Raw genomic sequence first — 15483 nt, 5'->3', positions numbered from 1 at the left:
ACCTCACTTTTATGTGAGGAATGAAATGCAGACTATGACATCCATTCTATAGAGTCTGGATAACTGAAATTGCTGGAGCCCTCCAGAAGGATGTGAAGACAACCACAAGCATTTCATCCCAAACCACTTGGAGAGAAGACAGAAATGAACTTCTCTGCTCAACTCTGCTTCACTAATGGGTCTCAAACTGCAGCCTAAATGCAAATTTGGATTCAGATTTTAACTGTGCCATATAACACTTACTGTCATATATTGCAGTTTTGGCTTCTTCTCTTTATAGCTGGCCATCCTGATAGCCAGCTTTTAGCTATTTACCTTGTTTGTGTTAACTGCCAAAGCATAAGAATGCTTGAATATCATCATACAGATCTTCCTTGCAACATTTCCAGTGACCTTCTAAGCTGTTTATGAACTTCATATATTCCTCTATTATTTTTACTATTATTTTTATTATTGCACACCCATATAAAATGACATTTGCTGCCTTCTTTGCTTTTGTTCCTCGTCTCAAATCATAATTAATTTTGTTTGCATAAGAACTATATACTGAAAGCCTTTATTTACAGTTTCCCAGAACACTAAGCATATTTTCTATTGCTGGTTTTGAAACCAATGCACAACAGCACTTCCTGAAAATCACTTCAAGAAAGCAGAAAACACCTCAACTTAAAGTACAAGAAATGCTCCCTGATTACAATGGCAGTTCAATCATTGCTTTTTGTTTCTGATTTGACCTTCCTGATTTATAGAAAATATTATGAACAATTCTGAGGCATGGAGACAACTCCCCACCATTTTATTAATCAGGCATATTGTTGTCACACCTACAGAAGGAATTGGTGTCACATTGTGGTAGGTGTTGCGCAAGTGATGATGTCCGATTGACAGCAGATTAGCTATTACAGCAAGCACAGCTGCAGCAGAATCTGCTCTTCCTATGCAAATAACTCTAATAAAAATGGAAATAAGAACAGTTCTGAAGAAGAATTGTTTCAAAGTGCTCTTCAAAAACCCATCTGTCTTCAAAAATAAGGCCTTGCATTCATTTTTTGATGAAAATAAGACTTGTATAGTATGGGAATAATAGAAACTGAATATAACTGATGAGAGACTAACAGCAAAATATGAGGCTACTCCCATATTGCCTATTTAAAGAATGTAATTGTAGGCGGGGGAAAATTGTAACTTGATATATGTATCCAGATTTTCAGCTTGTGCAAATCCCTCTGGTCCACTGAAATATGTCTAGCCAATATGATGTGACAATTAGGAGCTTTAAAAATACTGAATTCTGCATCTACTTTGCCCTTCAAACTGCTGAACCCATGTAAGAAGATTAACCTTGTTTTTCTCTCAGTCAGCATTCCCCTGTGAGTTACACAGTAAAGCTGATTGATGTGATGGACATTCATGAAACAATTTTACACCAATAAATCAGTGTGTCTGTGTCTCTATAAATAGGTGTTTTGTTTGTTTCTTTAGAGCCAATTAAGCTTTTACGTAAGAAAATATAATATTTTGTAAAGACAAAAATAAAGGAGAGGAAGCAAAAGCAGCCTATTTCCCACTATTCTAAACTAATCAGATGCAGTTAAAAAAAGGAAATAATAGGATGTACAGTATATAATAAATGCACAGTGCAGTTTATAATGATGGGTGCCAGATGGCATCTTAAGAAAAAAGAAAGTGGTTGTCTGAGGCTTAAAATCATGAAGTAGCAGAGGTAAACAGAAGCAAAATCTATCCACAAATCATTCCCTTGGGATATTCTAAGAATTTGGCCCAGTTTGGGTAAGCTAGCAAAAGAAATGAAAATGGGAACCAGTTTGCTGTGACTTCTTTATGCCTTCTGGTGATGATCTTTAACTATACCATATGTACTTGTGGGATAGATAATATTTTTCATCTATTTTTCATTCAGATTCAAATTCTGGCTTAAGAATTTGCTTTCAATCCATATTTTCAGCTTGCCATTTTTATAAAGAGTGTGAGGAACTAGAAACTCCCAGGTGTTTAAAACTTTCCTTGTTACATAATAAAAATCAGCTTAGATTCAATGATCTCTGCTACTTTTTCCTTCTCGTTTTTATACTTCTTTATTCTGAAAAAGACCAGTGAATCCTCTAATCCTTTACTGGTGCTGGCAGAACAGTTAAACTTCATTTCTCATTTGGTAGGATCAATTGAGACAGCTGGAGCATACTTAAAAACTATTTTCAACCAGATCTGCAACTTTTGCAAATAAGTCAAATGTGAGGTATTGTGGGTTTAGATTTGCAAGAACTGAGCTTAACTCATTTCATTTGGATCAAAATGCTTGACAGATGGTTATCATGCCTTTCAATCACTGCCAAAATTTAAACAAGTAACATAGATATGAAAGGATGCATTGTGAACTCTCTGAGGTGCCTGGATCTTGCAGCCCATTTATTCTTCAAGAATGCCTAATAAAAACTTCAGAATGGATAAACACAGCCAAGAAACCCATACTTTGGCACGGAGTTATAGTGGAGACAATTTGATGGACTTTGCCTATGTAGTGCTTCAAAATTCAGCTCAGAAATAATCAATCCAAAGACTAAATCTCCTGTCTATCTTCAGTCTGTGTTCATGGTTATCTAACTCTCTCCCTAGATTCACCTGTCACCTCAGCAATTTAAAGGAGTAAGAAATTGTTCTGCTTGAAGAATTCTATCCAATTTCTATTCAGTACAAGAGAATATATCATATTTATTATTTCTTGCTTTCTGTTTCATTTTTTCTTGCTTTTTAAATTTTATTTACACACAGCAGTGTGCAGTGCATGATTTTCTTTTATGTTTTAGGAGTTACCCTTTTCTTCTCTTCATCCTTTCAAATATCATTTCTGCCACCATATTTTCTCTATTCTCTTCCTATCTCTATATTATCCCTCTCACATGCCCTGCTCAGCCCAAAAGGCTGCCTAATTATAAAAGCAGGGAAACACTCCAGTTTCATAAGGGATCAAAAAAAAAAAAAGTCAAAACAGTCGAGTTTATTTAGAAGACCAAAGTGAGGAGGCAATGCTGCCATACTCTGGTATTTCTTTGGAAAACACCTGAAACTTTACAGAGAACTGTCAGTTCAGAGATGACAGAAGTACTTCGCAACAAGTGTGGTGCATGAGATGAGCACTGTAACTCCCTTCAGCAAGCAGTAGCTTTTTAGCTGCATATTTTTGCTAACATATATAGGACAGGAAAGAATCAAGCCTCATTCCTTGCTTGCAGAGATTCCAGCTACTTAATGCTCTGCCCCAAGTCCTTCATCTCCTTGCTTTGAATGTAATGATGAGTCTGGCCAGCAATTTGCCCAAGAATAAGAATCAGTACTAGTCTATAATTCAGGGCAGTGAGTTGAAAACACACCCAATTTCCAGAGCTGCCAAAATGAGATTTCACATTCTTTTGTACCATCTACTGAGCGGACTTTGAGAATACCAGAATTCAAGTCTCGCTTGCTAATCAACCATTTTAGAGGCTTTGGATTTCCTGTTTCACAGAGGTTTAACAAGTTAAATTTCAGAAACAAATGGAAAACTGTATCTTTGGAAAGCTACATTAGCAATTCTACTTCAAAAATGAGTGCTTGCAGTTCAGAAGTTACTACCTTATCCACTGAACAAAGAGAAGCTTATAATTTTCTGAATTTAATGCTTCATTGTAGTTTAAACAGCCATGGCCTTGTAGAAAGCACCTCCCAAAGAGGGGGAAAAAACCCTCATTAGAAGGTGTAAATTTCCGGAGAATAATTGCTTCCTGAAATGAATAACCTTGAAAGTTTGTTCAGGATGCCAGGACTGGAGAAATTAAGCAATGGAAACTAGGATATCCTAAAAGCAAGCCCAAGACAATTTAAGATGTCTCTGCTTCCCCTTTTGATGTCAGCTGGGGAGGTGGCCAAGAAGTTGCCACACTGGAAAGTAAAATGGAGATGTCCTTAGAAGGGACAGAAAATGTATGGAGCACGAAGGTATCATCAGGTGCTACAGACCTCCAAAGGGTCTGGTGGGTGTCACGGTGAGAGTGACACTATTGCCAGAGTGACGAGGAATAGCCATGCCACAAGAGCACATAAGGGGATAAGAAGCCTGAAAGCATGGATAAAGGCATCTTACAAAGCATGCAATAACTTACACAGTGAATGATACTATTCAAAATAAATTCAGTAACTTCTCAGAGAAACAGTGGTCTCTCTGATCTCATATTCTCAACACCTGACACCTAAAAGATGATGAAACTGCACAACTAAGATGTCACCTATGTCCCTCTACCTCATATTTTCTCCATGGATTAGCCAGATTATCACCTATCTGTGTGTATCTCAGCCTATAGGTCCACATGAACATAGCTCTTTCTTAGAATTAGAGAGATAATTCCAGTATCACCACTTTCTAAACAAAAGTGAGATGTCCAGCAAGTACTGCAAACACTACACAAAACATAATCATCACAGTTGCTTATGGTTTTGTATTCTCTATAAATACCTAATAAAATAACCAAGTATAAAATGGAATCTTACCTATAACTTTTCCTAGGAAGAGTGCCTTTGGGGAATTGAACTGTGTGTCAGATGTTGCCGGCAGGCTGTAACTTGCTGGAGGATAGTGATCAAGCTGAAGAAAGAGAAAAATAAGTATAAAATAAGTATTTTGAACAGATATGCCCTCTTATAGTGTTGCTGAATCACATCTATAATTTAAGAAAAAACCCTATAATTACTGAAGAAGGGTGCTTCTGTCTTGATTAGACTACCCTATAACATTCCAACATGAGAAGTGCCTATACCTAATAGGAAAAATCGTCACTGCAGATGCCAAAAGAGCTCTAGCAGATAAATTCAGATCTTATTTTTAACTGATCGTAACTAATTGGCACACTGATGATCTAGAACTTAGCCATTTGTGTTTCTCTGAATGACAACTGTTAATATCCCAACTTGAAACTGTGGACTTGAGTAAAACATATGGAAAAACATAGTAAATTTTCTTACTTGGAAACAAATCTGAGTTTGTTCACAGTTTCTCGTATACTCAGAAATAACCAGTCAGGTTTCCTCAAATTTTTAATGAAGAGCAGAAATACATATTTGAAACGAAATTAAGGTTATATATTTTCAAATTGAAAGATTTTTTTTAAAGGTTGCAATCAAATGAATACAAGGAGTTAAAATACAAAAAGGCTACCAGTCTTAATCACTGCAGGTCCTACTGAGCACAAATTCTATTTAATTGCTCACTACTGGTTTCCCTAGCAAAAGGGAACCAGCACTTTAACATACAGCATCACATGCATCAGACCCACTGTTAATAAAAGCTGCAGGCATACAAAGTGACAAAAATATTCCCTTCTTTTTTCAGGCAGCAAATAGTAATGGCTCAGATCTCAGAACTGCCATGTATGTTCATTAAACTAAGGTATAGATGTAGACGAGGTATATGGGAAAAAGAGTGGGGAAAAGCCTGATGCACAAAAACCTGATTCTCTTGTCTCTCATATCCCAATATTTTATCCTCACATAACTTCATTGGCTACAATGGAATTACTTCTCAGGCATTCTGATTGCATAGGATTCCTTTGCTAGGTTCTCCTTTGACATATAAGGATGCTGTATGCCAGGTTCTCCTTAACATATACATAAAATACGCCAAAGTAAAATAAATTATCTATCAATGTATTGTGGTGATGTTCTAGAGCCCTAGTCATAGTCCAGGTGTCCATTATGAGAGAGTATAGCAGATGCAATAAAAAGGTCATCCTTGCCTAATGCAAAGGATGTCCCCACAGAAAATTCTAATTGTGTCAGTAAGACATAACCAGAAATCAAAACTCACTTTAAACTGATGCATCTTAAATTTGTGGGCATTTGGATTCATGGTCTGGTCATTGAAAGTGGACAAACATTTCTGATTAGAGATGGAGCCAGCACCCCTGCCATCGGCAGCTTTGGAATCTCTTGGAGCAGTGGGGAAGCTTTGTTTGCTTTTCACATCCGAACTGTATGAGAAATACCCTTCTCTGATGCTGGGACTTGAAACAAAACAGTTCGCCATGAGATAAAAGTGAGCGAACAGTGAGATTTCTGCCCTCCTATTTTTATTGCTCCTCTTTGTTCTGAACCGACATTATCTAATAAAAGAAGCACATTTTTCAGAGGAGCTTAATCTAGGCTTTTTTTAGGTCAGTGAGGTGAAGGACCACACACTGAGTTATTCCCAACGTTGTATTTTACTGCCATCCAGTGGGTGCTCAAGTGTAAGCAGCTAGACCATAAACAGCCTGCAAGCTTCATATGAAATACTAGACCACATCAGACTTGTATAAGACACACAATAAAAATGGAATTGTGAGTATCAAATGACATTTGAAAAGAAGATATTGCATTATTTAACAAAAATAAAATGGAATCTTTGCATATGCACAGTTTGATGTCATGAGTTTGTGTTAAATTGCAGTTTTAAGATTATATTCTAGATTTTCATTACAGGTACTTTTTTCTAAAAATGCATTCATTTCATCTGAGACGAAGAAAAAGCCCCAGTGCAGCTCTGAGCACCTCACAGATGGATGTCCCAGGGAATGTGTGGTTTCAGTTTGTCTGGTTCAGGGCACCAGACTGCCCTGAGCTGAAGTTGCTGAGATTTGAAACAGAGGTTCAGTAAAATGCAATTTCTATTGAATTACTGTTCATTTTGATGATACAACAAATCTTAACTGAGATCAACAGATATATCAGCATGAAGGCAGATACAATGTCCACATCACCTTTTTTTTTTCTAGGACAATAAACCAACACATAAGACAAATTATATGAACACTCCATTTCTTGGTAAAGTTAAGTTTATCCAGGGTTTTCTTATATGTATATGCATACATTTAAAGGATATCTATATATACATTGGGAAGTACTGAGTGTGTGTATATATATCTATATCCGTATCACTGTCAATCCAGTCTGTGTATTAAATATTTTTATGCTGAAGACATTTTATGCAGAAGATTTTCAAAATCTTATGCAACAATAATAATAATGCTGTACCTCATCAGAAGTCAATAGAGCTTTCTACTCACTTCAGTAATAGCAGAATCAAGAACTGAATGTGACATCATCATGACCAATGTAATATTCCTATTCTGCATTATTATAATGATTTATTACTTGTATTAAAAGTATTAAAACAAGAAACACATATTTTTAACACAATAGAAAAGGAGGTAAGGGGTAAGATTAGGGCATGGAGGCACCGATATGTAGACTGGACCCCTCATCCAGAGAGGTCTGCTGCTTGCCAGGGGCCAAAATAAAGGATGTTACAGAAAGGCTCCCAAGGATTGTTCAGGATTTGGACTATTATCCTCTAGTATTGTTTCATGTGGGCGCTAATGATGTCATGGGGAAAATGAGGGATATCAAGCAAGACTTCAGAGCCCTAGGGATGGCCATCAAAGGTACGGGAGCCCAGGTTGTGTTCTCCTCTATTCTGTCAATGAGGGGAATGGAATCAAGGAGGAGAAGGCGGATATGGCAGATTAACAACTGGCTGCGCCGCTGGGCTTGGCAACAGGGTTTTGGCTTCTATGACCATGGGACTCTGTTTGATGACCACCAGCTAGTGGGGAATGATGGGACCCATCTCAGCAAGAGGGGCACACGTCTCTTTGCCAAAAGGCTGGCCAACCTGGTTAGGAGGGCTTTAAACTAGGCAAGAAGAGGGAAGGGGAGGGTCACACAGACACGGCAAGCAGTACCGCACAGCCTAGGTCAGATGGCGTCCAGTGGGAGTATGCTAGTGCGGAAGTGAGGATAGGAAATGATCACGGAGGGTCCTCTTTCACCCCTCCTGGGAAACCTGTGGCCTCTGTTTCTTCCCTGAAATGCCTGTACACCAATGCGCGAAGCATGGGGAATAAGCAGGATGAACTGGAGATGTGTGTGCGGTCCCAGCGTCATGGTCTCATTGGAATCACAGAGACGTGGTGGGATAGCTCGCACGACTGGAGCGCTGCCATGGAAGGCTATGTGCTTTTTAGGAAGGACAGGCTGGGAAGGCGAGGTGGTGGAGTTGCTCTTTATGTGAGAGAGCAACTGGAATGTGTGGAGCTCAACCTGGGAGTGGAGGATGAGCGAGTTGAGAGCTTGTGGGTAAGGATTAGAGGACAGGCTAATGTGGGAGACACTGTGGTGGGTGTCTGCTACAGGCCACCTGACCAAGACGAGGAGGTTGATGAGGCCTTCTATAGGCAGCTGGATATTGCCTCATGGTCACAGGCCCTGGTTCTCATGGGGGACTTCAACTACCCCGACATCAACTGGAAGGACAACACAGCCAGGCACAAGCAGTCCTGGAGGTTCCTGCAGAGCGTCGACGATAACTTTTTGACACAGGTTGTGGAGGAGCCGACGAGGACAGGTGGGCTACTGGACCTCGTGCTATCAAATAGGGAGGGCCTAGTAGGGGATGTTAAGGTGGGGGGTAGCCTTGGCTGCAGTGACCATGAGTTGGTGGAGTTCAGGATTCAACGAGGAGGAGGCAGGGCTGTAAGTAGCCTTGCAACCATGGACTTCAGGAGGGCCAACTTTAGCCTCTTCAGAGACCTCCTCAGTAGAATCCCATGGGCTAGAGCTCTAGAAGGTAGGGGGGCCCAAGAGAGCTGGTTAGTTTTCAAGCGGCACTTCCTCCACGCCCAGCAGCAGTGCATCCCTGTGTGTAGGAAGGCAGGCAGAGGGGGCAGGAGACCTGCATGGATGAGCAGGGAGCTTGTGGCAATGCTCAAGCAGAAGGCGACGGTATACAGAATGTGGAAAAAAGGACAGGTGCCCTGGGAGAAATACAGGAACGTAGTCAGGGAATGCAGAGATGCGGCAAGGAAAGCTAAGGCACGGTTGGAACACAATCTGGCAAGGGACGTTAAAAATAACAAGAAAAATTTCTTTAAATACATTAACAGCAAAAGGAAAATCAGGGAAAACGTGGGTCCGCTGGCGGACAAGATGGGCACCCTGGTTACAAATAACACAGAAAAAGCAGAGTTGCTCAATGCCTTTTTGCTTCGGTGTTTACCAAGGGCAGCCCATTAGAGCCCCAGGCCCTAGGGACAAGAGAAGAAGCTGGTGGAGAGGAAGACCTGCCCTGGGTAGAGGAAGATTGGGTCAGAGAGCACCTAAGGAACCTCGATACCCACAAATCCATGGGCCCTGATGGGATGCACCCCAGAGTGCTGCGTGAGCTGGCAGATGCCATAGCTAAGCCGCTCTCCATCATCTTTGAAAGATCCTGGAGAACAGGGGAGATGCCGGAAGACTGGAAGAAGGCCAATGTCATGCCAGTCTTCAAAAAAGGCAAGAAGGAGGACCCAGGCAACTACAGGCCAGTGAGCCTCACCTCAATCCCCGGAAAAGTGATGGAACGGCTCATACTGGCCATTATCTTCAGGCACATGGAGGACAAGAAGGTGCTCATGGAGGACAAGAAGGTGCTCAAGAGTAGTCAGCATGGATTCACCAAGGGGAAATCTTGTTTGACTAACCTGATAGCCTTCTATGATGAAATGACCTGCTGGGTAGATGAAGGGAGAGTGGTGGATGTCATCTATCTCGACTTCACCAAGGCTTTTGACACCGTCCCTCACAACATCCTCCTGGGCAAGCTCCGGAAGTGTGGGATAGATGAGTGGACAGTGAGGTGGATTAGGAATTGGCTGGATGGCAGGGCCCAGAGAGTGGTGATCAGCGGTGCAGAGTCTAGTTGGAGGCCTGTAGCTAGTGGTGTCCCCCAGGGGTCAGTCCTTGGTCCAGTCCTGTTCAATTTATTCATCAATGACCTGGATGAAGGCACGGAGTGCTCCCTCAGCAAGTTTGCTGATGATACCAAACTGGGAGGAGTAGCCGATACCCCAGAGGGTTGCGCTGCCATCCAGAGGGACCGGGACAGACTGGACAACTGAGTGGTGAAAAACCTCATGCAATTCAACAAGGCCAAGTGCAGGGTTCTGCACCTGGGGAGGAATAACCCTAGACACCAGTACAGGCTGGGGACTGACCTTCTGGAGAGCAGCTCTGCGGAGAAAGACCTGGGTGTCATGGTGGATGATAAGTTGACCATGAGACAGCAGTGTGCTCTTGTGGCCAAGAAGGCCAATGGGATCCTGGGGTGAATTAAGAAGAGCATCTCCAGCAGATCGAGGGAGGTGATCCTGCCCCTCTACTCAGCCCTGGTGAGGCCACAACTGCAGTATTGTGTCCAGTTCTGGGCTCCACAGTACAAGAGGGATGTGGAGCTGCTGGAGAGAGTCCAGCGCAGGGCTACAAGGATGATCAGGGGCCTGGAACATCTGCCCTCTGAGGAGAGGCTGAGGGAGCTGGGCCTGTTCAGCCTGGAGAAGAGAAGGCTGAGAGGGGATCTAATCAGTGTATATAAGTACCTCAAGGGAGGGAGTGCAGAGGATGGTGCTGGTCTCTTTTCAGTGGTGGCCACTGATAGGACTAGAGGAAATGGCCGGAAACTGAAGCACCAAAAGTTCCACAGGAATTTAAGGAAAAAATTCTTAACAGTGAGGGTGACAGAGCACTGGAACAGGCTGCCCAGAGAGGTTGTGGAGTCTCCTTCTCTGGAGATCTTCAAAACCTGCTTGGATGCAGTCCTGTGCCACGTGCTCTAGGTGACCCTGCGTATGCAGGGGGGTTGGACTAGATGATCTCTAGAGGTCCCTTCCAACCCTAAGCATTCTATGATTCCATGATTCTATGTAAGTCCCAAACCGCTTGGGGTGATCACAGCCCAAGTCACCCTGACTCACTTCCCTCCTTAGTGTGGCACTGGTGCTTCACTGAGCTTTTATAAAGTCAGTTTTCTGCCGGATTAAGGTCCTTGACCCAGCTTATCATGGAGCAGACTGGGAACAGGGCTGGGGCAAGACACAGCATGTAAATGAGGATAGAAATTTGGACTGACTTAGACTGCTGTGGACTTGCAGCCTCACTTTACCCATCTGGACCACATATATATCATGGGCATAGTGTAAAGCTAACTTTAGGTTGGCATTGAACTCTTCAAATGAAATTTCTGCAGTGGTATAGTTAATATAATTTAGGAAGAACTCCAATGCTGTTTTGCCAGATTAACACTGATTCATCTACTGCAGCTTTTATGAAAATCAACTGCAGTCTTTTGTAATATCTTTTGTTTTTTTTTTCTCCCCACTCAGGGATTTAAATTAGAAACCTAAAGAGCACAGGATACGTTGCAGAAAAAAAAAAAGTTGTTTTCTCATTAAAGCTTAAGCATATTTGCTATAAATCCTGCATTTTCTTAAAGCCACTGTTGCTCTAATAAAAAATATCACGGGATAATTTGGTCCAATATAAAAAAAATATGAAAACTTGGATAAAATTTAAATGGAAACTTGGATACACATCTCAAAATGTAACAGTGGCACTGATAAGGAAAAGGACACTATTTTGTATGGCTGCTTTCAATTTAAACAGTTCTCTGATATTTCTTTCTCATATCTGTGGACTTTGTATTGCTCTTTTTAATAGATGAATTACATCAAATGTTAACAGATGCAATAGCAGCTTATAAAATGCCAAGTTATTAAAATGAAAAATATCTACTCCATGTGCCTAAAGATGACTTTCACAGGACATTAATTTGCCCAATATGTTCTGCCATATAATGAAAAGCACCTATTTCATGCTAAGTTTTGACTTTTTCTTCAGGCTTAGTGTTAAACAGAAAATATTTAATGTTTCATTTGTTTTCTTTGTTTCTATGATTCCAGTAAACTGGACTGCAGGGTGCAGAAGGAATTTCACTTACTGGTCTCCTCATGCTACATTGCTTAGATATAGCCAAAGCTTGGGCCAAAAAGACAAAAAAATCCTCTCAATCCAGTAATACGGACTTTGCTGAAAAAAATGCAAGAAAAAGGGTGGATCTGCTGGAGAACTCTTCTCTTCTTGCATGTTTTTACTGACAGAAAGTGGACAAAAATATTCTTCCGAAAAGCTTCAAGCTTTGAAACTCTTTGAACTTTGAAGCTGATGCGCAGAGAGGGAAAAGCTCCTGCAATGACAGATACTTCAGCCTCTGCATCTGCCCCTAAGCAGCACGTACAAGGAAATAAACAACTTCAGGTCTTGCAACCATGAAACCAGAAGGCGAGATGCACACGATGCACACGAGGAGCTCAACTGATTGCATTTTTCCCACTGGTTTCAGTGGGAGCTGCATATTTGCCAATTAGAGGAAAATATGTCTCCAGAGTCCTGATCTTTAGGGTAATGATGTTTTACTCTCTCATTTATTGATGAGTGAAAAAGATTCTTGTTTATGAGAAATCTTTCATCTGACTTTCAACAGGGAAATGTGCTCATTTATCATGGCAGATGCCACTTACCAACTCCAGCTCCAAGAACAAGATGTAGAAATGGTTCATTTACGAGCTTCCTGCCTACCTATATTGCTGTCTTTCTCTGAAAGATTGTAAGTTCTGCTGTAAAATAAAAAAAAGTTGAATAAGTTCAATGATGGATAAAATCAAGGAAACTGCTAGTAGCTCATGGATATTCTGTGAGCACAAAAGAACAGGTAAGGAAATTATTAAGTTGTGAATTATTCATTCACTTCTGATTCTGATTAATAGAATTTAAATTCTACTCTGCTGTTTCTTGCAGTTATTTAGAGAATCATTTAAGAACTGAGCATCCAATCCTCTAAAATTTTCATAACATCATTTCGCTTGGAAGAAATTTTGAGTAAACAAAGATCAGGTTCTGTATTTCTTCATATCTAGGAACATATATGGTGTTTAGGGTTTTAGGAATGAAATCTCTATACAAGCGTTCTTATATTTTTAAAACTTCTATTATTAATAGCTTTTTATTATTCTATGTAGTCACTTATGAAAAAATGTACATTTGAAACTTGAGTAAAAGACATTTTCTTACGATTTCTCATTCACAACAAATGCTTAGTAGCTATGTCTAAACTGAGCACTAATGCATTAATCATGCAGATGTAATGTATGTTCAGCTCTAGAAAATGGTCTGAGTTTGCCTTTCTATTGCTTTCTGAGTAATACATTGTCATTGAAGAATGGCAATACACTGCAGAAATAAAGTATCTCCAGGGATTTAAAATAATTCATTTCAGTAGGAAGGCCTCTGCTATTAATGGAAAAAAAGATTTTTCTTTCTTTAAAGTAAAAACTCCCTGGATATTTATTAAATATCCTCTTAGTGTAATAGATATAACTGACTAGGTTAAAAGTGGTTTGTTTGGATGGAAAAGCTTTCAGTTAAATAGCTTATGTGTTTTCACCCATGGTTAATGTCCTGAGCATTTAAACCAGGAAAGACAAAAAGATATTTTAATTACCATCTCTGAGAAAGCATGGAAGGCAATGACATCTGATACCAAACAATTCTTTCATCTACCTTGCATGCATATAAAGATGCTGGAGTTAGATGCTGAAGTCTGCAGAATTAAAACTGTAAATTAGGTGCACATTCTCAACAGGAACGATATTTACTTATTGGGAGAGATGGCCAAAGAATATGCTAAATTTTCTATCATTCGAAATCTTTAAAACCAGATAGAATGCCTTTCTACAGAATGTGTTATAGTGCTATCATTACTTTCTGGGTTAGCTGCAGAAAATCATTTGGTTGAATTTTATGGCCTTGGTTAAGCAGAAGATCAAACAGAGTGATCATACTCTGTTCAGGCTTAAAAATATATGAAACAGGAGAATAGGTATAATTCTATAGCAACACTAATCATAGTAGTTGAAGCTGTAGCCTCACTGAAGTCTATGAGAAAGCTGCCATTCCTTGTAATGAAACAAAGATTCAACCTATAATTACAAAATCTTTGATATATTCATCACATTTAAGCTTAGGGCTATACGCAGATTGCTTTGCTCTACTTCACCTATTTTATTTTATTGCTGTTGTGTTTAACATTTTATTTTGTATTTCGGCTTAGTTTTGAATTAACTTTGTATGACATATTATTTAAGCATCTAAACATTTGCAAATGTTACTTCTATAGCAGAGAGTTCAAAATGGCAATAAAAAATGCACTTGCGAAAAACTCTGTTTCTTCTAGATGTTAGTTGGATCAAGGGCAAATCTTTCAATGATTTCATTTTTAACAGGAGCTGATTATTTCCACTGCTTATCTTTGATGGTTCTGGAAAAAAAAGGCCCATGCAAATGATTTTTTCTGGACTTTACTTATGAGCAGGTGAAAATTTCCAGAAAGCCTCAAACTCATATTGATTGTGAATGGACTTGGTATTGTGACTATGGTCTCCTGAGCATGGGCATGGGCTACTGCTAGTTGTCCTGAAACTATATGGGTGAGCTTGGGAAAGCAGAGTCCTGTGGAAATCACTATGCTCTTAAGTCTTTTCAGGGGGAGACGCCTAACAGTTCACGAAGTTAAACACCATGTAAAAACTTTGTAGAAAGACAGGTCTCAGGTGAGTCTGGAACTTGTCTATCTGTGTCCCCAAGATGAGAATACACTTTGTTTCCCTGTGAAGAGAGTAATTTCCCTGTGAACAAAATGGAGTTGGTAGAAGAACACTACCTTGTAAAGTGGGTTTCAGTCCAGAGATTGCTTGATTTCAGAAGCATTTTTTAATAAGGGAGCTATTTATAAAGGGATCTCTTCCTTACTCTATGTGTCTAGAAAATTTAAACTAAGAATCTGGGTTCAGGAGAAGAAAAATGCATTAGTATGAGCAACTGACTTCAAAAACATTCTGATGTTACAACTGTGAAATAGATTTGACTGGATTCATCCAATTCAGACATATTGCCATTGCTTTGAAATTGCTTTCATTTAAGCTTTATGAAGTGCTCTGGGTGGTACTTCTGCAGAAACGGTTGAGCTAAAGGACATTGGAAGCTGTGATTCACAATCCAATTCTAGAAAGGGCTTTAAAGGAAGTATGAAAAACTGGAGGCTTGCTGACCTTGTACAAGAACACCTAAGGAAGCTGAGAGGCCCACATCTAAGTGTGTTGACTTTGTTCTGTTGAAAATTAAAGCACATCACATTTTTATTTTTGTAAAATGCTGATATGGGTTTTGTGCAATGGTATAGAAACAGAAACAGAAATAGCAAAGGAAGGCAGAACAAGATAGCTTGTGATCCAGACTCCATCCTTATTTTACTATGGGGACTTGTACAGGAGCAGGAGGAGCAAATCTTGCACTAAGTATGTAACTGTCACCGTTCTTTAAGGCGTTAACTTGAATGGTAGTCCTTCCATTTGCTTCAGTGGATTTTAGATCAGAATCTCTTCTAGGGAGATTTTTATCCTTGGCTTTCTTAAAAGAATATTTTATTGATGTGGGAATAGTTTTAATCAGCCATGAAAACTTGGTAAAGCGTGCTGTTTTTTATGATATGGAAAATACCCTGCTGAAGCATGCAACCTTTTAATGAAG

The 15483-nt window shown here is 39.9% G+C and overlaps 1 protein-coding gene across 1 annotated transcript in view; it reads right to left on the bottom strand.

Moving 5' to 3' along the window:
* The window catches only part of LOC104570061 (contactin-associated protein-like 2), a gene marked incomplete at its 5' end in the record, with an annotated part of 102264 nt that overhangs the window by 47797 nt on the left and 38984 nt on the right, over nucleotides 1-15483 (bottom strand). The window contains one exon of the mRNA XM_088522390.1: nucleotides 4543-4636. Within this exon, the coding sequence (XP_088378516.1) occupies nucleotides 4543-4636 (94 nt within the window). The remainder of the gene's footprint in view (nucleotides 1-4542; nucleotides 4637-15483) is intronic.

This window comes from Tinamus guttatus, unplaced genomic scaffold (genome assembly GCF_059628265.1).
Source record: "Tinamus guttatus ecotype Peru unplaced genomic scaffold, ASM5962826v1 Tinamus_guttatus_pri_ptg000151l, whole genome shotgun sequence".
Taxonomy (NCBI): domain Eukaryota; kingdom Metazoa; phylum Chordata; class Aves; order Tinamiformes; family Tinamidae; genus Tinamus; species Tinamus guttatus.
Note: the sequence above shows the minus strand (reverse complement) of the source record. Positions and strands in the feature narration are given on the sequence as shown.